General features: G+C 50.7%; 1 protein-coding gene and 1 non-coding gene across 5 annotated transcripts; both read left to right on the top strand.

Annotated features, from left to right (window-relative positions):
- The first annotated feature begins 1,672 nt into the window (after positions 1-1,672).
- MED24 (mediator complex subunit 24) lies at positions 1,673-25,636 on the top strand. Of its 4 annotated transcripts, XM_068976019.1 has the most exons (27): positions 1,673-1,699; positions 2,115-2,303; positions 2,391-2,473; positions 11,376-11,414; positions 11,767-11,840; positions 12,206-12,438; positions 12,582-12,638; positions 14,088-14,199; positions 14,328-14,478; positions 14,756-14,869; positions 15,336-15,383; positions 15,980-16,062; positions 16,351-16,437; positions 16,726-16,837; positions 17,314-17,456; positions 17,970-18,007; positions 18,449-18,531; positions 18,860-19,038; positions 19,162-19,261; positions 19,572-19,747; positions 22,220-22,484; positions 22,739-22,920; positions 23,087-23,177; positions 23,479-23,578; positions 24,478-24,558; positions 24,828-24,976; positions 25,138-25,636. In XM_068976019.1, exons 2-27 carry the CDS (start codon positions 2,174-2,176, stop codon positions 25,252-25,254), a joined length of 3,027 nt encoding a protein of 1,008 aa, XP_068832120.1. In that variant the 5' UTR covers positions 1,673-1,699; positions 2,115-2,173; the 3' UTR covers positions 25,255-25,636. The 4 variants fall into 4 exon arrangements, with proteins under 4 accessions (XP_068832120.1, XP_068832122.1, XP_068832121.1 ...); XM_068976021.1 differs by lacking the exon at positions 12,582-12,638 and having other exon boundaries at positions 14,786-14,869; XM_068976020.1 differs by lacking the exon at positions 12,582-12,638.
- Positions 18,266-18,369, top strand: LOC138084932 (small nucleolar RNA SNORD124). Its single transcript, XR_011145327.1, has one exon. It is a non-coding gene; the product is annotated as a small nucleolar RNA SNORD124 (small nucleolar RNA).
- Positions 25,637-27,395: the final 1,759 nt, after the last annotated feature.

Here is a 27,395-nt window from a genome sequence, read left to right as displayed (position 1 = left end):
ACTGCTCTTCCAGATTCATCCCTCTGAGAACTAAGTCTGACACTTAAAGGGTGACCAAAGAATGGGGATTGGGAAATATTGATGGAACTTGGATTCAGGGATGGGGATCTGAGGCTCCTTGTGGTATGGGATGGAGGGCTGAAAATAGGGCTGCTGGACACTGCCTTGTTCCAGTTGTAAATGTAGTTCTGATTGTAAATGTTAGTGGTGATCTGTCCACGGGGCAGGACAGGGATGAGGGCTGTGTGTGGAGAGGCTCAGCTGTTGGAGTCAGAGGTGGGTAGCATTTAATTTTGGCTTCTAACTGGGGAAGGGGGGTTGGAAAAAGGCTAATACTGCAAACACTGGACATAATTATCTATAATGTGGTTCCATAGGTTAGAGCAAGACATCATGTTTTTAAAGTAATTAATTTATGTTTGGCCGTGCTGGATCTTGGTTTCTGAGCATAGGCGTTCTCTAGTTCAGGTGAGTGGGGGGTTACTCTCTAGTTGTGGTCTGTGGGCTTCTCACTTCGGTGTCTTCTCTTGTTGCAGAGTGTGGGCTCTAGGGCCTACAGGCTTCAGTGATCGTGGCCCTTGGTCTCTAGAGCCTGGGCTCAGCATTTGTGACCCATGGGCTTAGTTGCTCCTTGGCAGGTGGAATCTTCCTGGATCAGGGCTAAAACCATGTCCTCCGCATTGGCAGGCAGAGTCTTAACCACCGGACCACCAGGGAAGTCTAATCATACTGCTTTTAAGAAACATTTTTAAAAAAAGAATTTTAGTTTTAGATTTATAGGAAAAAATTAAAGATAGAGAGGTTTCCTATATACCTCACTTTCAATCCCTACCCCTTTAACCTCTTACTTAGTATGGTAGGTGTTACAATCAATGACTGACATTGATACAGTATTATTAACTGACATTGATACCGTATTATTAGCTGAAGTCCGTGCTTTATTCAGATTGTTTAGTTTTCATCTAAGGTTCTTTTGTTTAAGGATCACATCCAGGATAGCAAGTTACATTTAGTCATCATGTCTCCTTAGGCCCTCTTGATTGTGACAGGTTCCTAGACTTTTCTTATCTTCGATTTCCTAAAGCTCAGTTTCCTCCTTACTTCTCCCTTAGTCAAGCAGTTGGCTGGGCCAGGAGATTCTGAGAGAACTGTCACATTTTAGGGTTAAGGGGTGGGTAAGGTGTGTTCAACTGATAGAGACTCAGTGTTGCTTTGGAATATAGTTGCGGAAAGGAGAACAACTCTGGGAAATCCGGGGGTTTCGGAGGGAAAAAAAGGCCAGGAAAGAGAAAACCTATGGATGAACGTATGCCACACCCGTGTTGAGCCTACTAACTAGCAGGCAATGAAAGGGTGTCAGAATTTGATTTAAATGCTCGGTCGACAATGATGTCACTGGAAGAAACTTAATTGCGGTAGGCCTTTTGAGAGCCTTTCTCCCTAAGCTTCCTGAGTCTTCGAGATCCTCAGCTCCTACTCAGCTTTCCCTCAAGGAGAGAAACAATGCCGACTGACTAGCTTCTCGTAGCTTCCGCGCTAGCTGAGTCCAAGGAACTGCAATTCCCAGAAGACATAGTGGTGTGACCGGTGTCTCGCTGCCTTCCTATTGGTTCATGTTTGTTACTGTCAGCCAATAGAAAGCTAGCTCTTTTATAAGTGCCAAAATGGCGACACGTAGGATCTAGAACTAGATTGTCCGGTAGGTTTAAATTTGGGGAGGTGATGGATGGAAAGGAAATAGGGAATTATAGTTTCAGGGTTGGGGAGGGTGGAGGAAGTAGGGGGAGAAATCTGGATTTGGGGTAGTAGTGGCTGAGGTACGCAGCCAGAGCTAAGGGCATATTTAGGCAACCAGAACTGGCTTAACCCCTTACTGCCCATTTATTCTTTGTATTAAGCCCCTTTGACACTCTCTTCTTACTGCTCTTGTTTAAAGAATGTTCAGGTGGGAATAACCTAATAGAATCCCTGTTTTGCCCCTTTCCCCTTTTTTTTCCTTTTTAGTTCTACTTCCCTTGAATCTTCCTATATCGACTCCATTCCATCTAAGTCTGCGCTCCACCCCCATCTCCCCGCCGGGTTCTTTCCTTCAGAATCCCTTTCCCTTTCTCTAGCTTGATTTCTCCAACCTCAAGGCTGACTGCTACCGGCCCGGTCTCCTCAGAGTGAAATCATGAAGGTGGTGAACCTGAAGCAAGCCATTTTGCAAGCTTGGAAGGAGCGATGGAGTGACTACCAGTGGGCAGTCAACATGAAGAAATTCTTTCCCAAAGGAGCCACCTGGGACATTCTCAACCTAGCAGGTCTTAAGTGAAGTAGGAAGGAAGGATGGGAGGGCTAAACCCAGAAATGTTGTAACACTGAGTCTTCCTTTGTTATTCTCCTTGCAGAAGCACTACTGGAGCAGGCCATGATTGGACCTTCCCCCAATCCTCTCATCTTGTCTTACCTGAAGTATGCCATTAGTTCCCAGGTAAACTCTTCTATCTATTCCAGACAGGGTTTGAAGGTGAAAGGCTTGGAATATAGTTGTCAGCTCAGATTTTCTAGGTGAATTTGTTTGAACACATCGTTTCTCTGAGCCTCAGTTTTCTTGTGAAAGTAATAATACTCCATTGGTTATGATGAATATTACATTAATTTACTCTATCAATAAATATTCACATATGCCCTGGGGATTTAGCTGTGAACAAGGTCTAGTCCCAGTGCACAGGTATTTCGTGGGTAATATAGGCGTGTGAATAAGCAGTCAGTCACAGGATAGGATTACGATATAGGACAGAGTACTATGGGAGTACATGGGAGGGATACCTAGTCCCAGGTTGAGCAACCAGGGAGGAAGTGATGTTTAAACCAAGACTTGAGTGTTGAATGGGAATTAGCCAAGGAGATTGATGAGAGTGTACAAAGCAGAGAGAAAAGAATATGCAATGGTTGGGAGACAAACATCATGTGATATTTAGGAATTGAAAATAACGTGATATGGCTAGAGTAGGGTAGGGCTTCCCTGGTGGCTCAGTGGTAAATAATCTGCCTGCCAAAGCAAGAGACACTGGTTCGATCCCTGGGTCAGGAAGATCCTCTGGAGAGGGAAATGGCAACCCACTCCAACATTGTTGCCTGGGAAATCCCATGGACAGAAGAGCCTGGCGGGCTACAGTCTATGGGGTCCCAAAAGAGTTGCAACACCACTTAGCAACTAAACAATAACAATGGCTAGAGTAGCAGTTTTGGCCTTAGAATATTTTATGCTCTTAAAAATTGAGACTCCTGCAGAGCTTTTGTTTGTATGTATTATATCTATTCATATTTACCACTTTAGAAATTAAAAAAAACTTATATATTTAAAAGTAACAAAAAGTAAACCCATTGTATATTAACATACATAACGTTTTAATGAAAAAATTAGCCATATTTTCCAAAGCAAAAATGAGTGAGGAAAGTGGTATTGTTTTACAGATCTCTTTAATTCTGGCTTAATAGATTACAGCTGAATTCTCATAGCTGCTATTGCATTCAGTTGTTGCAGTAGGCTGTTTCAGCTGAAGAAAATCTGGCCTTGCACATCAGATATTTAGCTTGAAAAAGGAAGAATATTTTAATAAGCCTTTCAGATAAATGTGGATATTTTGAAAGGTTTATTAAAATATTCTTCCCTTTTAATTAACCTTGAGTTTTAGTAACTGTGTATACCTATGTCACTAACATCCAAAATAAGATAAACCATTTCCATTCTCCCAGAAAGTTTCCTTGTGCCCTTTCTAGTCCATCTTCCTGTAACCACTAAATGTTTTCTATTCAGTTCAGTTTAGTTCAGTTGCTCAGTCGTGTCCGACTCTTTGCGACCCCATGGACTGCAGCACACCAGGCCTCCCTGTCCGTCATCAACTCCCCAAGTTTACTCAAACTCATGTGCATTGAGTTGGTGATGCCATCCAACCATCTCATCCTCTGTCGTTCCCTTCTTCTCTCACCTTCAATCTTTCCCAGCATCAGGGTCTTTTCAAATAAGTCAGTTCTTCGCATCAGGTGGCCAAAGTATTGGAGTTTCAGCTTCAGCACCTTTTTCTATACCCATAGATTAATATTGCCTGTATTTGGATTTCATAGAAATGAACTCGTGTTTAGTATTAACTCTTAATGCTCTGTCTTCTTTTAATATAAATGTTGTTGAGCTTTATGTTACTGTATATGTCAGTAGTTCATCCTTTTTTAAACTTGCTGAGTAGTATTCCTCAGTTGGCACGTAGTTCTTATGCTTCCTGTTTCCTTTTGGCGTCAAGTCTCATTTCCATGTTAGCACGTATTCATCTACTTTGTTTTTTTTTTGGCTGCACTGGGTCTTCACTGTGGCACACTGATGTTCTCTAGTTTTGGCTCTCAGGCTTCTCTAATTGCAGAGCACAGGCTCTCGAGCATTGTGACTCAGTAGTTGCAGGCTCTCTAGTTGTGGTTCACAGGCTTAGTTGCCCCTTGGCTTGTAGGATCTTAGTTCCCCAGCCAGGGATCAAACCTGTGTCTCCTTCACTGGAAGGCAGACTCTTGACCACTGGACCACCAGGGAAGTCCCTACCTTGTTCTTTTTAACTGCTGCGTACTGTTCCATATATACTTAATTTCAGTTCGGTCGCTCAGTCGTGTCTGACTCTTTGCGACCCCATGAATCGCAGCACGCCAGGCCTCCCTGTCCATTACCAACTTCCGGAGTTCACTCAGACTCATGTCCATTGAGTCAGTGATGCCATCCAGGCATCTCATCCTCTGTCGTCCCCTTCTCCTCCTGCCCCCAATCCCTCCCAGCATCAGGGTCTTTTCCAAGGAGTCAACTCTTCGGATGAGGTTTCCAAAGTATTGGAGTTTCAGCTCTAGCATCAGTCCTTCCAGTGAACACCCTGGACTGATCTCCTTTAGGATGGACTGGTTGGATCTCCTTGCAGTCCAACGGACTTTCAAGAGTCTTCTCCAACACCACAGTTCAAAAGCATCAATTCTTCGGCGCTCAGCTTTCTTTACAGGCCAACTCTCACATCCATACATGACTACTGGAAAAACCATAGCCTTGACTAGATGGACCTTTGTTGGCAAAGTTATATCTCTGCTTTTGAATATGCTGTCTAGATTGGTCATAACTTTCCTTCCAAGGAGTAAGCGTCTTTTAATTTCATGGCTGCAGTCACCATCTGCAGTGATTTTGGAGCCCAAAAAAATAAAGTCTGACACTGTTTCCACTGTTTCCCCATCTATTTCCCATGAAGTGATGGGACCAAATGCCATGATCTTAGTTTTCTGAATGTTGAGCTTTAAGCCAACTTTTTCACTCTCCTCTTTCACTTTCATCAAGAGACTTTTTAGTTCCGCTTCACTTTCTGCCATAAGGGTGATGTCATCTGCATATCTGAGGTTATTGATATTTCTCCTGGCAGTCTTGATTCCAGCTGGTGCTTCTTCCAGCCCAGCATTTCTCATGATGTACTCTGCATATAAGTTAAATAAGCAGGGTGACAATATACAGCCTTGACATACTCCTTTTCCTATTTGGAACCAGTCTGTTGTTCCATGTCCAGTTCCAGCTGTTGCTTCTTGACCTGCATATAGGTTTCTCAAGAGGCAGGTCAGGTGGTGGTGGTTTTAAATTTTTTACCGTTATAATCAGTGTTTCATTGAATGTTCTTATACTTAACCTCTCTGCATATCTGGCACTGTTTCCCTAGAATAGATACACAGAAATGAAGTTGCTGGTTTGAAGAGTGCACATGTGTTAAATTATAATAGATCTTGAAAATTGCTCTCAAAAGATGATTCTCTCAGTTTACACCTGCTCCCCAGTGCTTGAGAGTATTTCTCCACACCTTTTCCAGTGTTGAATCTTTTAACATTTTTTTCCCCAGAGAGGCAAAAAATTACAACATATTATAAGATGTATTTCCATGATTGTGATGATGAGTGTATTTTTTGAAATGCTTATTGGCTCTTTGTATATATTCTGTGAATTATGAATTTCATTTGCCCAATTTTCTATCATTAGTTTGTTTTCTTTAAAGTAACAATTTTGTGTGTGTATGTAAGTGGTAAGTTGCTTTAGTCATATTTGATTCTTTACAACCCCATGAACTGTAGCCCACCAGGCTCCTCAGACCATGGGATTTCACGGGCAAGAATATTAGAGTGGGTTGCCATTTCCTTCTCCAGCGAACCTTCTTGACCCAGGGTTCAAACCTGCATCTCCTGCTTGGCAGGCAAATTCTTTACCACTGAGAAACCCGGGAAGCCCATAAATCACATACCATACATTTTATGCATTTAAAACGTACAGTTCACTGATTTTTAGTATAGTTAGAATTGTGCAACCATTACTGCAATCAATTCAGACCATTTTCATCACCCCAAGAAGAATTCTAACTTACTGATTTTGGTGTCTTTTAATATGTTGTATCTTGTAGTTGTTGTCTGTTATTTATGTTTTGAATTTTCTATCAGTTTTTAAACTTGTTTTCTTTTCTTAGCATGCAGAATTTTATTTCTATTTCTTGCGGGGAGTGTAGTGCCACGTGGCTTGCAGGATCTTAGTTCCCCAAACAGGAGTTAAACCCAGGCCCTTGGTAGTGAAAGTGGAGAGTCCTAACCACTGGACCACCAGGGAGTTCCCTAGAATTTTGAAAATTTATTTGTTTTCAGATTTAATTGCCTTTTTTCCTCTCCATGACTTTTGTCTTTCATAAGTGCTTCCCTTCTCCAAGGAACAAAATATAATCTTTAATTTCTGCCAACACTTCACTTTGTTTAACTCATTTAGAATTTATTCTGATATGAGGAAGAGATCCAAATTTATTTATTTTTCTGAATAGACAATTAGTTTAACTGCCTTAACTGAATAAGCCATTCTTTTTTATATCTTAAATTCTCTGATAGTTGAGAGTCTATCTCTTGACATTCTAGTATATTTCATTAACATATTTGTCTTTTCTTGGACTGTTGCTTTACTATTTTAATTACTGTACCTTTGAAGCATTTTTGATGCTTGTTAGGCAAGTGTTCCCTTAGTTGTTTTATTTTTCAAAAATGTCTTGGCTGTTTTCAGGCATTTTTCTTTTCCAGTCAGATTTTAGAATCAAGTTAAATTCTTAAAAAAGCCTATTGCATTTTGATTGGAGTTTCCTCGACTTTGTGGATTTGGGGAATTCGTAGGTTAATTTTGGAGAGATCACTCCAGTTGTAGTTTGAAGAATGAGTTGGAGGGAGGCAAGACAGAAGGCAGCGAGACAGTTTAGTGTGGCTTTTTTTTTCTGTAAAGGACCAGATAGTAAATACTTTTCAGCTTAGCTGGCCGTATGGTCTCTGTTACCACTGTTCTATCATTATTGCTCAGAAGCACATACTGGTGACATATAAATAAATGGATGAGGCTGTGCCGTGACATAACTTTATTTACAAAAAAAAAAGGTGATGAACCAGATTTAGCTTGCAGGCTGTCATTTGCCAGCCCCTGATTTCTGCTGTTGCAGTGATTTAGGTAAAAGATGATACTGGCTTAAACTTGAGAAGTGGCAGCAGGAAAAAAAAAAAAAGATGAATTCAGGAACAATTTAGGAAGTGGTACTGACAGGGTTTGGTGATTAATTAGATGAAGGGTGTGCAGGAGAGGAAGAAGTCAAGGCTAGTGTCTTAGTTTCTGATTCGGATATCAGATGGCTGATGGGATCTCAGGGAGACAGTGGGAGAAGAGCAGGACCACTGTCAGGGTTTGGTTGCAGGTAAGGGTGGAGATGCCTTATTTGATTCTGGCCTCATTTCATGGAAGGTTCCTGTATGGGTTTTCCAAGAGTAGACACTCAGTATGCAGTTGAACATCAATGTTGGAGACGCCGAAGGAGAGGTGGATGCTGGAGTGGCAGTTTAGGAGTTGTCCGCCACAGGTGATAATGGAAGCTATGGGCATGGATGAGATTTACCCAGAAAGCATGCAGAGGGAACAAAGAAGTGACCCAAGCCATATTTCTAAGGAACCAGTCACATTTCAGGAACATACAGAGGAAAATAATTCCTCATAGGAATCTGCAAAGAAGGGACCAGTGAGGGAAAAAGGAAAGCAAGAAGGTGTGATATTAAGAAAAGCCCAGGGGGACCTCCCTGGTGGTCCAGTGTTTAAGATTCTGAGCTTCCATTCCAGGGGGCGCAGGTTCGATCCCTAGTCGGGGAACTGAGATCCCACATGCTGTGCAGTGTGGCCAAGCAAATACAGAAAAAAAAAAGAAAAAAAGAAAAACCCAGGGAGGGGAGGGCCGAAGGATGAGGAGATGTTTCCTGGTGTGAGATGCTGCTGAGAGGTCAGTGAGATCAGAACTGAGAAGTATCTATGGGGTTTGACAACAAGTTTGTTGATGAGCTTAATGAGAGATTCACGCAGTGGTGGTAAGGACAGAAGTGATTGGAGTGGGTCACATTGAGAACGGAAGCTGGGGAGGTGAAGGGTAGAGAACCCTTATGACTGAAGAGAGTGTGGTGGTTAATTGGAAGTATATGGTCTGCGGGAGGTTCTTGTAAAAATAGAAGAATCTTGAGATATGTAAACTGATGGGAAAGGCAAGAGAGGGTGGAGGCTGAAGTACCAGTGAGTGAGAAATAAATATATTTGAAAGACCTCCCTGACTTACAAAGTGCAGTGCGAAATTAGTAATTTATTCTCCCCTCAGAGTCAAGAGGCTCTTTGGTCCAGTGCTATCTCTGCATGTAGAGGGCACTTAGGAGCAGTTGAGGGCGTTGAATATGAAGAAGAGAGAGGGGATTAGAGAGCAGCTGCAGGGTCCCTCTGGGCCGGCCAGGTGTGCTCTGGGCCATGTAGATGGGCTCCAGCCTTGGGGGCTGGTGGTAGGTTAGAGCTTCTGTGTTGGTAGATATATTAGGACTGGGATAGGTTATAAGTCCTGCTGTGAAAAACAGTTCACCATGTGGAAAGTATTTTTAGGTCTCTGAAGTAGCAGGGCTCTCTTGATACTGTTAGCAGAAATTTACCAAACAGAATTCTCAATTTGGAGACCATAAATTCATAGTAACTGATGGCATCCCTTAAACGTACAGATTTGGGGGTTTCCTCTTGTAGTTTGGGTTCAGTTTCCAGTGGGAATGTCCAGCTCCCCCTTCAGGTTGGTATCCAGCAAGGTTCAGTTCACTGCCAAGCTCTTGCTATGGGGACATCAGTTATAAATAAACAAACACTTGCCTGGAACGTTACAGTCATCCTGCCCAGGCAGGCTCCCAACTTTCTGGCCACTGTCAGACACCAACTATGGCTTCACAGCATGACCCATTGAGAGTGGCACTAAACAGTAATTTGTGTGTTTAAGTCTTCTGTGTGTTTTGCTTCTTTTCATCCAAGAATACTGGTTAAAAAATGTCTGAACGGAGAGCAGCCTGTTCACATGATGGAGAAATTATACATGGGAGGCATTGCCAAGCATGTAAAATTCACCATACTGAGTCACTGAGGGTGACTTAGCTTTCTTTTAAATCTTTGGAAATTTCTCTTCTTCTAGGAGGCAGGTGATTAGCCTGACAATTTCTATCATTGTATTCTGCTTTTTATTTTGATATATTTTGCCACTGACTTTGAGTGTAGAGTTGGAACTATTTTCTGTAGTCTTATTCATATTTGATCAGCATGCTATAATTATTTTTTTAAAAATACGACAACTTAAAAGCTATTGGTAAAGTTTGGTTTAATTCAGGCCAGATTATTTCTTTTGAACTACATCTCCGATCTTATAATGGTGATAAGTAGGTTTTACTAATAGAAAATTGTGTTAAGGTAAAAGTTTTTTTAGAATGCTAGTTACTAGAATTCGTCAATCGAAAGCAATAAAAACTTCCTGAGGACCTACTCTGTGATAGTCCTTGGGCTAAGTTCTGGGGAAACATATATTTAACACCGTTTCTATTCTCAGGGAGCTCACTGTTCAGGTGGCATTTTGCAAAATATGCCTTGCAGTTATGTTAAATGAGATACCTTGGTCAAATAAGATGGAAAAGTATTGCTTGCCTCATCTCCAGTGATCTTAGAGATTTTTATTGTGTACAAGTTACACTAATGGGTAAGAGGAGTCCTACAATAAAGAAAGCTCTTTACTGAAAGAACCCTTTTTTTTAAAGCTAGCTCTTTGTATATGTTTATTTCAGAGTTTCTCAAACTCATATCACGCAGAAGCTCTGTGTATGTGTGTGCATGTATAAAATTTCTTAACATCTTGAGGACCCTTTGGAGCAACATCTGCCAATAGAACTTTCTACAATGATAAAAATATTCTACTGAGTGCAGCCAAATAAATAAAAATACTAAAAAAAATGTTCTATATCTGCACGGTCCAGTACAGTAGCCACTAGCCCCATGTGGCTGAGGAGCACCTGGAATGAGGCTAGTATGACTAAGGAATTGCATCTGTAATGTTATTTAACTAATTTAAACAGCCAAGTGTGGCTGGCTGGTGGCTTCCCTACTGGACAGTGCAGCTTTGGAAGCTACTTTGGGAAATATTGCTCTGAGGGTGTGTTTTTACTTATTCATTCTGCAGACACTGTAGAATGAAGACACACAGACTGTCTTCAAGGAGCTTCTAGTTTGGTGGGCAGCAGGTGTCCACGGTGTCATGACAGGTCTAAGGGGATTGCTTAGAGCCAGAGGTTAAAGCGTCTTCCTGCACTGTGGGAGACCTGGGTTCGATCCCTGGGTCGGGAAGATCCCCTGGAGAAGGAAATGGCAACCCACTCCAGTACTCTTGCCTGGAGAATCCCATGGACAGAGGAGCTTGGTGGGCTACAGTCCACGGAGTTGCAAAGAGTCGGACACGACTGAGCGACTTCACTTTCACTTTAGAGCACTGAGGAGGGTTTCAGCTTTGGGTGATGTCCCAGAGGCATCCTAGAGAATGAGTGTGTATAGTGAAATTTTTACTACCAATTTCAAAGTGTAAATGCTACCTGTTCATTGAGGGAACAGTTTGTATGTCTCCAGTTCTTGTCCAAATAAAATCACTCTTGGTTGGAGTTATAGCAATATCATGACCTCACGTGTTTCCATTCTTCTGCCCACCAGCAATCAGACCTTGTACTATGTGGTGAACAGTGAGCGGCAGGTGGGCATGAAACACGGCCCCTTTGAATCCCCAAATGATCCCCCCATTTATGCTGGTGCTGTCAGTCACAGTGAATTTGACAGAAGCAAGGATGGGCACAATGCCTGGTGTTACTGCCTGTCTTTGGGGCTTGAAGGCCTCTTGAAGGGGTTGAGATTTTCAGATAGCTGCAGCAACTTCAAGTGTCAATGTTTGTTCCTCTCGATTGCACACACTGGTTGTCTGAACTTTATCTTTCTTCTTTCCCTCCAGATGGTGTCCTACTCCTCCGTTCTCACAGCTATCAGCAAGGTACGACCACAGCCACTCACAGCCTGGATGGGGGGCAGGGGACAGAGATACGGTGGTGACATATGGGGACCCACCTCCTCGACTGTTCTGATCATGTGACCTCTGGGCCTGGACCATGAGCACAGCGTACCTCTGGCTGGCATGGCCACCTTCCATTAGAGAGTGGGGGATCATGGCAAGTGGGGGCTGGCAACTAGGAGCCAATTTCCAACACTGAAAGGATGCCGAGTGTGAATCTTGGGGTTGGAGGAAAGATGAGCAGGGCTCCTGAAGGTGCCAGCTGCCTCATGTGGGAGACGGGGAGGTGGGGTGAGCGGGACACTCCATCGCATCGCCTTTGTTCTCTCCACAGTTCGATGACTTTTCCCGGGACCTGTGTGTCCAGGCTTTGCTGGATATCATGGACATGTTTTGTGACCGACTGAGGTAACAGCAGGAGCGAGGGGCTTGCAACCTTCCAGCATTAACTGAGTGTAAAGGAGAAGCTCCTGGCACACAGGCTCAAACCATCTCTGTGGGTTCCCACACTTGTCCCCCGCTTGCTCTTCTGCACCCACCCATCCCCATCTTTTTCTACTTACTCTCTTAGGGCTAAAATGTCTCTGCTCTATTTGGAGTAGCTCATTTGAAATCTTATCCAGTAGAAGCCGACAGGGCAGTCTTCCCCAGGACTTTGCTAGCTTCCCAAGTCTCTTCCCTAGTAAGGGAGGGCCAGGCACTCTGGGGAACATGGGTGTGGGTCGGATTTCAGCCTTTGGAGCGGAGACAGATTTTGCATCCTTTCCTGGTAGCTGTCACGGCAAAGCGGAGGAGTGCATCGGGCTGTGCCGGGCCCTGCTCAGCGCCCTCCACTGGCTGCTGCGCTGTACTGCGGCCTCTGCAGAGCGGCTCCGGGAGGGGCTAGAGGCCGGCACCCCAGCGGCCGGAGAGAAGCAGCTTGCTATGTGCCTGCAACGCCTGGAGAAGACTCTCAGTAGCACCAAGAACCGGGCCCTGCTCCATATCGCCAAACTGGAGGAGGCCTGTATGTCCCCTGGTTCCTTGAGCCCCACCCGCCATCACTCCCATAGCCAGGTCTTTAATTGAGAGGGGAGAGGCAGGATGCCATCCCACTTTTTTCCAGGAGGATCTGAAATCATCCCACTTCCTTTTTTTTCTCCCCATAAGCATTGCATACATCCCAGGGACTTGGGCAGGGTGGCACCCGAGCCAATCAACCAACAGGTATTTACTGAGCATTATTGTATGCCCAGCACTGTGCCAGGTGCTGGGGGTGGGGGGTGGGGGGCTACCAAAGGAGCATGTGGCAGGGTCCCTGCCCTCAACGAGCGTACCTGCTAGTGGGGAGCAAGGCTAGCATCTAGTATACATGGAAAAAATGAGCAGACAAGACAAGCACACCATCCATCCTTGTGTTTGTCTCCATGTGTTTGTACTCATCCTCTGAAAGCAAATGACGTTTGTGTTTGAGTGTTGCCTAAAAGATCCCTTTAAATGCAGTACCGGTCTGCTGTCGGGCCTGTTGTGCCATTTGCTTCTCAACTCAAGTGCAGATATTAAATCCTGGAACCCTCCAGAGCCCGGGGATCAGACAGATGACTTGGTGGGAGGGAAGACGGGTTATTGCTGGACATGGGGCCCAGAGACCACAGTCTTGGTGATGAGGCTTGGGATCACGGAAGGAACTCTTGTTCTTTGTCATGAGAGTGCTGGAATGGGTTACACCCAGATAGATCTTTAGGACCTGGCTGAAGAACTAGTTCTAGGATTCATGTATTTATCACTTCTGAAAATATGGTTTATTGCCTGTGAGAAGTCCAGAAAGATGATCACTATGAAAAAATGGGCTCTGTGGACGGTTTCTTATCTATCTTGAGCACTTGCTGAATGTTTATTGGCTGAAAAATGAATGAATTTTTGACTTAATTTTATTGGCTCTCAGGTCTTATCTTTTTCTTCTTTTTTCCCCCACTATGCTACATGGAGGTTAATGGGCTAGTTGGTGCCATTATTCATCATTTGACCCTCTGGAAGTGTTAACTAGGATAAATGACTTACAATTAAGTGCTAAACTCTGCAGTGTAGACCATGAGTTCAGGCATTTAGGAGTAGGAGATCAGTGGGTTGGACTGTTGGGTAAGTTGTTACAGGAGCTGGGGCTTGAACAGTGACTTAAAGGACAGTGAGAGTGTGAGAGGCAGAGGTGAGTGGAGGGGCTTTTCGGAGGGGCCCAGCGAGAGCAAAGGCCCAGACGGGGAGCGGCTGAACACAGAGGCTCTTTAGGCCTCCAGCTTGACTGGGGTGGAGAGCAGCAGCCACTTGCAAGGCTGGCCCACTCTTGCAGTGACTCGGGGCCAGCTTCTTGTTCCGGCCGCTGGACTGCAAGCCCACTGGGCCTCTGTCTCTCACTGCCTGTGTTCTGTTGTGCCTAGTCTCTGAAGTCAGCTGCCGGCGCCCCCTAGAAGTCGGGCCTCTGGGAATCGTTTCTAGTGGTCTCATCATTAGTGCTCACCCCCCCCTTCTGGAAACAGTGCATGCTGCCCTCAGGTCCCCAGCCTCCATGCCATCCTTAGGGGAAGCCTCCCCACGCGGTTCTGTGGGCCCTGGGGTTTGGGGCCAGTCTCTCCCTCTCCTCAGGTTCCCATCCTCCTCCGCATTTCCTCTCTCTGCCAGCCTCCTGGACAGCCATCGAGCATTGTCTCCTGAAGCTTGGAGAGATCCTGGCCAATCTCAGCAACCCCCAGCTCCGGAGCCAGGCTGAGCAGTGTGGCACGCTCATTAGGAGGTACCCGCGCTGGGGGTGACCCCGGGGAAGGGAGGGACGGAGGGCCGCGGGGGTGGGAGGGCAGACGTGGCCCCTGGCCCCCACGCCTCTGCCCTCACCGCCTCGCCCCCTGCACTCTGTCCCCTCAGCATCCCCACCATGCTGTCGGTGCACTCTGAGCAGCTGCACAAGACTGGCTTCCCCACAGTCCACGCGGTAGTCCTGCTCGAGGGCACCATGAACTTGACCGGCGAGACGCAGCCCCTGGTGGAGCAGCTGATGATGGTGAAGCGCATGCAGGTGGGAGGCCGGGGTGGGTTCTCTGTCCCCACAGCGGGCTGGCCATGGCAGCAGGAGGGAGGAGTCTTCTGGTCTTTCCTGGGAGATGTGGGGTTTCTCCTGCTTTGTGGCGGATCATGGATCCCGTCGTGGTGGTTCTGTCTGGTGGAATGGCTCTGCTGTCTCACCTGCCATCCCGGGTTCTCGCTCAGGAGTCAGGCCTGCCGGATCCCCAAGGGTCAGGAGACTGGAGTGGGATGGGCACCCTCTTCTTCCTCACCCTTGGGTCTTCCCACAGCATATCCCCACCCCGCTCTTTGTTCTGGAGATCTGGAAAGCCTGCTTCGTGGGGCTCATTGAGTCTCCTGAGGGCACAGGGGAGCTGAAGTGGACAGCTTTCACCTTCCTCAAGGTACCTGGGCTATGGGAGCCACAGAGAGCCACTGTTGGGATGGTTCTCAGGAGGGGCGGCAACCCCCTGGACCTTTGCCCCAGGTTTCTCCCCTCCAGCTTCATGCCTAGCTTGCCAGGTCCCCCGTTATCCAAAAGCCCCAAGGCTCTTGTGCCTGCTTGGCAGGCCTCTTCTGTGTCTTGGCACACAGGTGCCATGAGAGCAGTCCTCAGCCAGGTTGGCGTGGGGCAGCTCTGGGAGCCCACTCTCACAAAGGGCACTTCCTCACTGAGCCGTGGAAGCGGGGCTCCCAGGCTCTGAGGCTGAGCACCGACATGTCTGATCTGGCTCTTAGAATGCTGTCACTCCCAGGGCAGGAGTGGCCCTGTCTCCACCCAGAGAGGGGGACTCAGGGAGTGTGCCTTTCATTCTGGGTGAGAGAGAGAGGAGATTGAGCTTCCTGTTTTTCTCCCGCCTCACCCTCCAGATTCCACAGGTTTTGGTGAAGTTGAAGAAATACTCCCATGGGGACAAGGTGAGTTACGGAAATGAAATGGTGGAACTTCCCTGGTTGTCCAGCAGCTAAGATTCCACACTTCCAATGCAGGGGGCCCAGGTTCAGTCCCTGGTCAGGGAACTAGATCCCATATGCCATACCTAAGAGTTTGCATGCGTGACTAAAGATCCCATGTGCTGCATGTGAGACCCAGCGCAGTCAAATAAGAAAAAAAAAGAAATGGGGAGTGGGCATGGGAGCAGATGAATCTTTGGTTCTGCTCTGGAGAAAAGGGCCAGGGAAGAGTCGTATAGCCCGAGCTGGGCAGCAGTGCGTTCTTGTAAGGAGGTGGGGCCGTCCCTGAGCTTCTGTGCATCCACACACAGAAGGCAGCCAGGCCGCTCTGGAGGCGAGGGTGCCTGAGATGCCCAGGGCCGGAGTCCCAGGGCCAGGGTACAGGACACTGACGCCCCATACTATTCCCGTTCGGTCGCTGGTAGCCAGCGGTGGGCACAGCCGACTTGTTGGCTACTGTACTCAGCAGTGCGTCCTTGTGAGCCTACAGTGCAGGCCGTGGGTGGAGCGGAGGGCCTGGAAGCCAGATGGCAATTTCTGGCTTTACTTTACTCTGGCAGGACTTTACTGAGGATGTCAATACAGCTTTCGAGTTCCTGCTGAAGCTCACACCATTGCTGGACAAAGCCGACCAGCGCTGCAAGTACGAGGCCCCCTTCTCACCTGGCTTTACTGGAAGGAGTTCTGGCTCTCCCACACCCTTTTTTCCCCATCAGTGCCAGGGGACCGTCTGCTTGTTCGCTCCCCTTGGCAGAGGCAGGAGGGAGCTACTCCATGGTTGCTCAATGCCCGAGCCCCTGTGCCTTCCCTCAGGTGCTCACAGTGTTCTTCCTCGGACAGGGCCTCATTTCCCACCCCCACCACCCAGTAATCCCTGCAACATGCCCCAGGGATGTTGTATCCCATCCCCCATCGTCTTTTTCCCTCACAGCTGTGACTGTACAAATTTCCTACTGCAAGAATGTAGCAAGCAGGGGCTTCTGTCTGAGGCCAGTATGAACAACCTCATGGCCAAGCGGTAAGTGGGAACTCCCTGGCCTGGCCCAAGGGCCCCTTGACCACCCGCCTCGTGTCCAGCCTGGGCCGCTGGGTGCCTTTTCTCTCCTGTCTAGAGTTTGGTTGTGGGTGACAGGAACCATGCTAAGGGTTGCCAGAGACAAGAGACACTGATTTCTGCAGACCAGGGTTTTGCACTGTTAGGGTTTTAACTCTCATCCTCCTTTGCTTCTGGACTGGACTAGGGTATGTGTCAGGAATTCATCTCTGTTCCTCTTACCTTCTCTGGACCAACTGGTCCTGGCTACAGCAAAGCAGATCGGGAGCACGCCCCTCAGCTGAAGTCAGATGAAAATGCCAACATCCAGCCCAACCCCGGGCTGATCCTCCGTGCGGAGCCCACAGTCACCAACATCCTGAAAGTGAGCTCGCCCATCCCTGGCCACCAGGGTCAGCCCTTCCCTCTTTCCAGGTTCCCCCTACTGCCAGATGAGTAAACAGGCCCCAGACCTCTCTCTCTTTTATTTTCTTTGGAAGCTGAGAAAGGGGGAAGGTGAGGGAAGTGTCCTGGAAACGAGTGTGTGTTGAGCATCGCCAGTCAGCCTGGCACTGTGGTGGGTGCTTTGCTTGCTTATGTGGAAACAGTGCCGAGTCTCTCAGCAGAGAGACCCCAGTCTGGCTCACACTGACCCCACTGCCCTCACCCCAGTCTAACTGAGAAGGGTGGATCTGAGAGCAGAGGATTCAAGGAACAGATTTCCAGCTTGGAGTCAGTTGTAGGGTAAATTGTAAGTCGTGGTCTCCCATAGAATGGAGACAGGCAGAGAAAGAAACTGCGGCTAGGCTGTATCTGGGAAGTTCAGTGTTCTCCAGGACTGGTGTCCTGTCTCGTCCCCAGACGATGGATGCAGACCATTCCAAGTCCCCGGAGGGGCTGCTGGGCGTCCTGGGCCACATGCTGTCCGGGAAGAGCCTGGACTTGCTGCTGGCTGCTGCCGCTGCCACTGGGAAGCTGAAGTCTTTCGCCCGGAAATTCATCAAGTAAGAAAGGTTGAGCCCCTGACCAGGGTCTGGGAGGCATGTCCGGAGGAGGAGAGGGCAGAAGAAGGGCAAGGTGTCCCCAGAGATGCCAGGGCAGAGCATCCTAGCCGGAGACTGGGGAGGGGCTGGTTTTCTGAAGTGAAGAGTGTTTTGCTTTTCAGCCAAGGCTGGTGCGGAGGAGGTGTTTGGTGAGGCGTCGAGGTGTTGAGCAGTGATGGGGAGAGACTGCTTTCATATCCACTTATTAATAAGGGGCTCTCACATTCTGCTGACCTTTTGGATTGACCTGGAATTTGATGTATAGAACATGGCTCCATTCAGCAAGCAGTTCTCTAGGGCTTGGAATCTTTTAAAAATAGAAAGAGTTCTTGTCTCTGTAGCAGTGGTGTTCCTTTTAAGTTGAACCCACAATTCAGACTCCATTGATCGCCTCCGAGTGGGCAGAGCCCCCGACCCCAGCTGCTGCTCAGCCCTCACCCTGGTTGATGCCACCTGTCTCCATTCCTTCCACAGTTTGAACGAATTCACGACACACCGCAGCGAAGAGAGCAGTAAGTCAGCTCTGCACACTGCAGACCCGGGGGCGCTGAAGGAGGGGTGTGGGGGGAGAGAACAGGGGAGGAAGAGGATGCCTTTGCTCATCCTGGGGAGGCTGTGTGCTCCCCTGGGGATGACTGATTGGAGCTTTTGGGGAGCCTCAAAAGAGGGTCATGCTGGGAAAAGCATTCTTCCCACACCCCCGTCTGTGTCTCTCCATCAGCATAATGATTTGGTCAGGTGTTGCGGGGGAAGGAGGGTTTAGGAGTCTTTGGTTCCAAGGAAGGGATGATGTTCCAACTGAAACTCAAGAAAAGGATTCTGAGCCTCAGAGCTTTGAAGGAGCCACTCGTTCCCTGACCTTCCTTGAGGTAGTTCCTGAGCCCCTGGCGATCCAGCCAAGGCCTTCGGGCCCATGCCTGAGGCCGTGGGGTCAGCCTTCTCATCCTTCACAGCCAAGGCGGCCTCGGTTCGAGCCTTGCTCTTTGACATCTCCTTCCTCATGCTGTGCCACGTGGCCCAGACCTATGGCTCAGAGGTAAGTGAGGGGGAGCGGTCAGGATTGGGGCACCAAGTGGATACAAAGGAGACATAAGCAACCAATAACTTCCCACCTCACCCCTGCTCCCAGTCTGGGTCCCAGGCCAGTTAGTTCTCCTGGCTGCAGAAAATCAGGTGCCAGCGCCCCAGTCAGTAGATGCTCCCTTGTCGTTTCCTGAGTGCCACACGCACCACCAGGTGGCAGCAGAGCCCCTGTCTTTCTCCCTTAGACCAGTTAGTCCCCAGTTCTTCAGGCTGGGAAGGGCCAAACCAGTGGGCAGGACACGAGGTCCAGGCTGCTGCGCCCCCCACCCCTCCTTTCTCAGGTGATCCTGTCTGAGTCGAACACAGGAGGGGAGGTGTTCTTCTTTGAGACCTGGATGCAGACATGCATGCCCGAGGAGGGCAAAATCCTGAACCCCGATCACCCTTGCTTCCGGCCCGACTCCACCAAAGTGGAGTCCCTGGTGGCTCTGCTCAACAACTCCTCGGAGATAAAGCTTGTGTCAGTGGCTGGGCACCTGCTCCCGGGGTGGTGGTGGGGGCAGGCTTGGGCCCTCTCCCTCAGCCCCGCCCACGCCCGCCCACCCCTGTGGTGATGTTTTCTCCCGCCCCCATCCCCGTGTAGGCAGATGAAGTGGCACGAAGCCTGTCTCAACATTTCAGCGGCCATCCTGGAAATCCTCAACGCCTGGGAGAATGGGGTGCTAGCCTTCGAGTCCATCCAGGTAGCTCCTCTTTTCCACAGCCTTCCCTCTTCCCTAAGGCACAGCCAGTCTTTAATAGTTTGCTACATTTCATAAAAACTAAATGACCCTTCCTCCAGGAGCCCGTGTGTGGGCATTGGCCTCCCCTGTAGTCATAGTCTTAGCTACCCTCTCTCACCACGTGACTTTAGGGGAAATCAGACTTGTGGTGAAAAGAGGCTTGGACGTGGCTCCAGACCCCACTGCTCTGCTGAGTTGCTCACGGAGGCCGGGGCAAGTGATGGGCAGGGAGGGGGCGAGAGGCCCCAGTCACTCTTTTTCCCTCGCCCAGAAAATCACGGACAATATCAAGGGGAAGGTATGCAGCCTGGCAGTGTGCGCTGTGGCTTGGCTCGTGGCGCACGTGCGGATGCTGGGACTGGACGAGCGTGAGAAGTCGCTGCAGATGATCCGCCAGCTGGCAGGGCCGCTGTACAGCGAGAACACCCTGCAGTTCTACAATGAGAGGTCAGTGACCCGCCCCTCTCTCCTTGAACTCTGCAGGTCTGTGGTGAGAAGTCAGCCCCTCCAGTAACCACTCTTCCTCCTCTTCTCTCTCCCTCTTTTGAAAAATCAGTCATTTATTTATGTAGCGTACACTGGATAAATGGGGTCTTCACCGCGGTGCGCGGGCTTTCTCTAGCGGCGGCGGGCAGGCGCCACTCTCTGGTTGTGGTGTGTGGGTTTCTCACTGCGGTGGCTTCTCGTGTTGCGGCACACACGGGCTTGGTCGCTCAAGACACGTGGAATCTTCCCACACTAGGGGTCAAACCCGTGTCCCCTGCACTGGCAGGTGGGTTCTTAACCACTGCACCACCAGGGAAGTTCCCCCTCTTCTCATACCTCCCCAAACATGCCACTTGCCTGCTCACTCACATTCTCAATCACATCTTCACTCGCTGACTCAACAGTGCTTGTATGTGTCTTCGTGCCGGCTGTGTTTATAATCCAGCATCTGCTGTGTGTGTGCCAAACTCCAGACCCCAAACGGCCAGGATTCCTGCCCTCAGAGAGCTTGAGTCCCAGGTGCTCGCTGGTGGGAACAGTGCTTATCTCAGCTGTGTCCCTCTCTAGGAGCTGTAGAGCCCCTCTGTAGTGTTTACAGGCTGTGGGCCTGTCCACCCCCTCCCTACCCTCCCCCCACCCCCTCTTCTGTGACTTTTTCTTCCCTGGACTTTTCAGAGACTTGGAAGACCTCCTTAACAACTTCAGCTATGTTGAGTCAGGGGGTGTGGGTTTGTTTACCCATCCAGTAAGCTTTTTTAAAACATTGTGGTAAAAAAATACATGATCTAAAATTTACCACCTTAACCATTTTTAAGATAACAGCTCATTTTTATTTTTTTCTGACTCTGCTGAGCCTTTGTTGCTGCACGTGGGCTTTCTCTAGTTGTAGTGAGCTGGGACTACTCTTCATTGCGGTACACGGGCTTCTCATCGTGGTGGCCGCTCGTTGTGGAGTGTGGGCTATATATAGGGCGCTTGGGCTCAGCAGTTGTGACTCTCAGGCCCTAGAGTCTGGAGGCTTCAGTAGCTGTGGCGCACAGGCTTTCTTACTCTGAGACGTGTGGAGTCTCCCCAGCCCAGGGATCGAACCTGTGTCCCCTATACTGGTGCGTAGATTCTCCACTGTACCACCAGGTCCAGCGGTAGGGTTCAGTAGCGTGTTAAGTATATTCACATTGTTGTGAAACATCTCTAGAATGTTTCCATCTTGTAGCTCTGAACCTGGACCAACAACACTCCTTCATGTCTTTACCCCAGCCCCTGGACCCATTAAACACCACCCCTTTCTGTCCTTCCCCAAGCACCTGGCAACCACCACCCTAGCTTCTGTTTCTGTGAATTTGACTATATAAGTGAAATCATATCACGTTTGGTGGCGGGCATATCTCACTTAGTGTAATGTTCCTCAAAGTTCAACCACACCGTCGCGTGTGTCAGGACTTCTTGCTTTTTTAAGGCTGGATGATATTCCATTGTATGTATATGTTGTATTTTGCTTATCTGTTCCTCAGCTGATGGACACATGGGTTTCTTGCACTTCTTGGCTGTTGTGACTAGTGTTGCTATGAATGTGGGCTTGCACCAAACCTTAAGTTATGAGTGATGACCCGCAAGGTAGCCATCAAAATGTTTTTTAAGGGAAAAAATGGAAACACAGCTGACATGAGATCGGGAGGGTCTTTTTCCCCTGCCTCCTTCTCTGTTCCACCCCTCCTCATCCTCCTCCCACAAATCAGGGACTATTTTCTTTGATCTAATTGATTCTGAGCACCCTAACTGCTGTCTGGGAAATCTGTGGCTCCATCCTGCAGGTGGGAAAAGTGGCTATGAAAGTCGTGGTGACTTTCCCAGAGCCACGCAGTATTCCCTGAATGCCCAGGCCTGCATTCACCATCAGAGACTCCTGTCATGAGGAAATTCCTGGATGTACTTATATTTGCCCAGCTACCAAGGGCCGGGAAGAGTCTTGTGGGGCAGCCCTCGGGCCCCTGTCCTGGAAGTAACAGTTTACTTTGGGAGGAAGCCAAGGCCGGGTGGGGAACCCCCCTCGAGCACAGCCTAGAGGGAAGTGATTGTATTTATCAATATTGACGCCAGAGGATTAGCAGGCCTGGGCCTGGAGGGTGGGGGAAGTTGGAGGGAGAGACTGAGAGAGGAAAAAAGAGTATGAATATATTGCTGAAATGACCCGAGAGGCAAGTGCCCACCAACCCCCTGTAGGCTCGGTGCTGGCACAGGGCTGGTGGGGTCACATCTGCTCAGGGTTTGCAACTTCCTCTTGTCCCCTCCCTCCCTCAGCACAGAATGAGGCTGATTTCCCGGTTCCTGGTTCCGTAACCCTAATCCTGGGAGGAGTGGGGCCTGGGTGTTTCCGTCCCGACTCCCACCCCCTCTGTTGAACCTGTACCACTGGCCCTCCCCCGCGCCCCCCAGGGTGGTGATCATGAGCTCCATCCTGGAGCACATGTGTGCGGACGTGCTGCAGCAGACCGCCACGCAGATTAAGTTTCCCTCCACGGGCATGGACACCATGCCCTACTGGAACCTGCTGCCCCCCAAGCGGCCCATCAAGGAGGTGCTGACGGACATATTTGCTAAGGTGCTGGAGAAGGGATGGGTGGACAGCCGCTCCATCCACATCTTCGACACCCTGCTGCACATGGGTGGTGTCTACTGGTTCTGCAACAACCTGATTAAGGTATGGGAGTGCTGGGGGTGGGCTGTGGGAGCAGGCATCCTCAGACTGCCAGAGACAGGCCTGATGAGACTGAGCTAGGTCTGGTTGTCTGGCTCCCCAACCCTCAGCCTGGCGAATCCCAGCTCGAGAAGGTTCCTTGGGCTCCAGAGGCCAGTCCTCGCCTGGGGCGCTCCTGGGCTCTGGGGAGCTGTGGGATGTCATTGCCCTGTGTTGAGGGTCCTCAGCTCCTGGGTCCCCCTCCCCTGCCCCCCCAGGAGCTGTTGAAGGAGACACGGAAGGAGTACACGCTGCGGGCGGTGGAGCTGCTGTACTCCATCTTCTGTCTGGACATGCAGCAGGTGACCCTGGTCCTGCTGGGCCACATCCTGCCAGGCCTGCTCACTGACTCCTCCAAGTGGCACAGCCTCATGGACCCCCCTGGCACCGCTCTCGCCAAGTAGGGTTCTGTGCGGAGCCTCCAGTCCCCCAGCCTGGTTTTGGGTGCCCCGCCTGGGCCCCAGCCCGGAAGCTGGACTGCAGGGAAGCCCTGTTGGGTGGGGCCTGGTCAACGGGCACAGAAGCCCCCTTTGATTTTCCCCCCATCTCCTGGACCCCTTTGCCAGGCTGGCCGTCTGGTGTGCCCTGAGTTCCTACTCCTCCCACAAGGGACAGGCATCCTCCCGCCAAAAGAAGAGACATCGGGAAGACATTGAGGTAGGAGGGCACCCCTTCCTGTTCCCTTGCCCACAGACGTGTGCTGAGCCTTTCTTTTAAGAGGCACCTTCCTGGGCACAGGTAGCCAGGCATGGCTCCTGCCCCTGGGCCACTGTATTGGGTGACTGTGTGGGAGGGTCTCTCCCTAGGGTGGTGGGAGGGTGGCGAGAGGGAAGGTGCCCCCCAGGAGATACTGCCTGCGGCCTGTGGGGACTTGATTCCCAGCTGAGTTCCAGCTGCTTCCCTCATCCTGGGAGATGTCAGGGTGCAGGGGTGGTGACGTGACTCCTCTGCCCCCCAGGATTACATCAGCCTCTTCCCCTTGGACGACATGCAGCCCTCGAAGCTGATGCGCCTGCTGAGCTCCAATGAGGAAGATGCAAATATCCTTTCGAGTCCCAGTGAGTATGTGGACGGGGCCAGGCGGCCGCTTCCTTTCTGGCAGCTCACGCCTGCAGAGAGGCGCTCTGCTCTGGCCCCAGCGTCCCTCTGGCTGGCCCAAGGGGGTGTGGTGTGCATTTGCCCCAGTCTGCCCCTCCGGCTGCTCGGTTTCCTGCCCTGGAGACCCTGGAGGTTGCTGTGCTTTCTCCTTCAGGGTTGGCTCTGTCCTACCCAGACCTCAGCCCAGCCCAGGGTGCACAGCTGACCCCTCCCCACCCCTCACCCCAGTGAGTTCACTGCCTCAGGCACAGACTGTGCCCTTGACTCAGCCCTGACCTTCCTTCCCCTGAAATGGGCCCTGAGGCCTGGAGCAGCCTGGGCTGGGGCTGGACTGCTCCCCACTCTTCCTGTCAGAACAGCCCTCCCCCACCTGCTTCCCTAGATGTCCTCACGCCTCCCTGCCAAGGGGTCTCCTGTGGCGTTTAGTTTTTCCTGTTTCCAGAGGTTTCTCCTGAGGCTGGAGGTTCTCTGGGGCCTTGAGGGATTAGGGGATCAGTGTGCTTAAGAAGAGGAAAGATGAAGGGTCTGCCACGCACAGACCCCTTGGCTAGTTACTTGGTTAGTGACTCTTGGCTAGTTACTTAGCGAATCTTAGCCTCTGCTTCTTTGTCTGTAAAACGGAGATGTGCGGATTTATCGGTTTCACCCGTGTACAGCCTGCAGCTTGGTGCCTGGTGGTGCTGACCTGTTCTTCTCTCTTATCTGCTTGTGGTGGTGTCTGTGTTTGGGGCCCATGTGACTGGACCCAAGGACCTCTCTGGGTGGGCCCTCCACTCCTGAGGGGTGAGAGCTTCCCCTGGGACAGTGGTCTTGATTACAAGAGGCCATTTCCTCTATGCTCCCTCATTTGTCCCCACAGCTGACCGGTCCATGAGCAGCTCCCTGTCGGCCTCCCAGCTCCACACAGTCAACATGAGAGATCCACTGAACCGAGTCCTGGGTGAGGCCTCCCACCCTGGTTCCCGAGCCTCGTCTCCTCTGCCTCATTCCCTTCCTCACCTCTGGCCCATCTCCCCTGGCCGCCAGCTCTCCTGTCTCCCCCAGGCCCCCATCGAGTCCTTCTCTGGCTCGCCCTCAGCTTTCTTAAGTGCTTTTTCTTTCTGATGTCCCCATTTTGGGGACCCCCTTGGCACTTCTTTCTTCTCCCGGAATCTGACCGCTTCCCAAGCCCTTCTCATGGAATTCTTCTCCTGCCCCCCTCTTTCCTAGCCAACCTGTTCCTGCTCATTTCCTCCATCCTGGGCTCTCGGACCGCCGGCCCCCACACGCAGTTCGTGCAGTGGTTTATGGAAGAGTGCGTGGACTGCCTGGAGCAGGGTGGCCGAGGCAGCATCCTGCAGTTCATGCCCTTCACCACCGTGAGTGTGCCCCCGCCCGCGGGCCCCAGCCGGCCCCCTCTAGCTCAGAGCGGGTCAGCAAGTCTCAGGAGAGCTCAGGGTCCAGTGGCCAGTGGGAAGGGGCTTGTTCCCCCAGACATCACGCCCACCACCACCCCGCTTAGCAGCTGTCTGTCTGACAGGTATCAGAACTGGTGAAGGTGTCGGCCATGTCCAGCCCCAAGGTGGTTCTGGCCATCACGGACCTCAGCCTGCCCCTGGGCCGCCAGGTGGCCGCCAAAGCCATCGCCGCCCTCTGAGGGGCTTGGCGTGGCCACGGGGGCTGGCGGGAGCGTTCCAGCCCTGTGCGCCTCAGAAGGGAACATGCGGAACGATGAGCCATTGTTGCTCACATCCACATGACGTAACCTCCCCTGGTCGGTTTCCAGATCTTTCCCCCTGCTCCTGACTTCTGACCTCCAACATGGCTCCCAGTTTCTTTCATAATTTCCTCTCCCCACTGTCAGTACCTCATGTGCGTGAGCAGCCTGCTCCCTTAACTCAGAGCAGGCTCCTCAACAGCCCCCGCCTCACCCCCACCCGGCTGCTTGTCCCCCTTCCAAGAGTGGATTTACCTCCAAGGAACTTTATGGGTGCGGGGTGTGTGTGTGTGTGTGTGTGTGTGTATATATGTATATATATATTTTTACATGAGGTGTGTTTGCCTCCTCTCAGTTGTAAATAAAGACCTCGTGGATCCCTTTATAGCCATCGGTGCCCGTGTCTGGCGTGGGCGGAGAGCACTGTCTTCTCCTTGGTCCCCTGCCGTCTGGTGGTAGAGGAGGCAGGCGGAGAGTTCAGGGGAGGGCTGGGCCCAGCTTCCCGTGTTTGTCCACGCGGTAGGGGCAGGGCAGGGCACGGGAGCAGCTTCCCTTCCTCATACCTGCCAGCTGCCTCCCCCTGCTCGCAAAGTCTGATTTACTCTGCATAGGGAGAGGCTTTGGCTGAGGGCCCCGCTGGTGCTGGGGTAGGGTGTCTTGTTCGTTCCGATGCTTCGCAGCCCTTCCAAGCCCCACCCAGAGTCTCACTGGCCCGGAGTTTCCTCTTCCTCTCCGGAGGAGGACTGACTTGGGGGATGAGGGGTGAGGGGGGTGAGGGACCACGGGGGATGAGGGCAGGAGCTCTGTTTAACCCTTCCTTGCCTGTGTCCCACATCTCCAAGCTCTGGTTTCTTCAGGACCAACCGCGGTGGGGAGGGCACCCTGAGCTGCACAGCTGGGGATTCCAGCCCCCTCAGCCTGACCCTGCTTCGTGGGAGGTGACTTGAGCCGAGGATGGGAATCTTGGGAGGGGACCCGGGCACTGGCTGGCTGTCTGGGTGTCCTGGGTCTGGAGGTGGCAGCCCAGGAGCACATGTGCCTCCTTGGCCGAGAGGTTTGCCTCGGACCTGTGCTGTGAAGCGGCCCCTCCAGCCTCCCCAGATGTGAGTTCAGGCTGCGGGCTCCCCGCCAGGTCAGAAGCAGAGCTCAACGAGGGAGAGAAGCGCAGAGCCTGGAATTTGGGGTCCGATCCAAGCTGTCGCCCTGACTTCAGCTTCCTGGTCTGTAAAAGGCCCTTCATAATCCTATCTTTATGGGCAGCTGTGAGTACAGGAGGGGGAAGGTTTATGGAAGGTGGTAGACCGAAGCGAATACTAAATCCTCCTAGCATCAGGCCCACGTCCATCTGCGTCTGGACTGTTGAGCACCCCCAGCCCACTCTCTCCTCTCCCGGTACTGCTGACCCATCTGCCTCCTGTCCAGCCGCTAGGCCGTGGCTCCTCGAGGGCAGGGACCACGCCTGCCTCATTAACTCTGCGCCCAGCACCCGGCCTGGCGTCTATACCAAGTGGGTGCCAAGGAATGACCGTACCTCCTCTTCCCTCCCTCGGGCCTCGCCCGCCATTCAGCTCCCCACCCGCAACCCCTGGCCAGGCACCAGCTGGACTCAAGAAGGAGGAAGGCCATTTACTGGAGACAAACACTTTATTATCTTGAAGTTTGGCTACAGGGAGAAAGTGGGGGCCGGGGTGGAAAGTGAACAGTTGAGTGTTTCTCTCTCACCCCGTCACACAAGCCCCCTCATCTTTCCTTTCCATGTTCCCAGTCTCACCCAGCAAGGCAGAGACACACGACCATCTGCCTAGCCCGAAAGAGAGTCAGAATCCTGACCCCAACCCTGGTGGGTTGGAGCAAGGTCATGAGCCTCATGGCGTCTATAGCGCATCCAGAAAAACGAGGTGTCACTGATGCCTGGGCTCCCCACATGAGGAGTCAAAATGTGCCTGAAAAAAGTCTTAAAAAGAAGAAGTTTCCCCAGCAAATTCATGGGACCCCAGGGTCAAGCATCCCACTCCAGCTGCCTCTGCTGGGCTTCATGCCCGAATGCAGGGCTGGAGCCAGGGGGCAAGGACCCAGTCGGG

The sequence above is a fragment of the Capricornis sumatraensis genome, chromosome 8 (genome assembly GCF_032405125.1).
Source record: "Capricornis sumatraensis isolate serow.1 chromosome 8, serow.2, whole genome shotgun sequence".
Lineage (NCBI taxonomy): Eukaryota > Metazoa > Chordata > Mammalia > Artiodactyla > Bovidae > Capricornis > Capricornis sumatraensis.
This window is presented reverse-complemented; position numbering and strand designations above follow the sequence as displayed.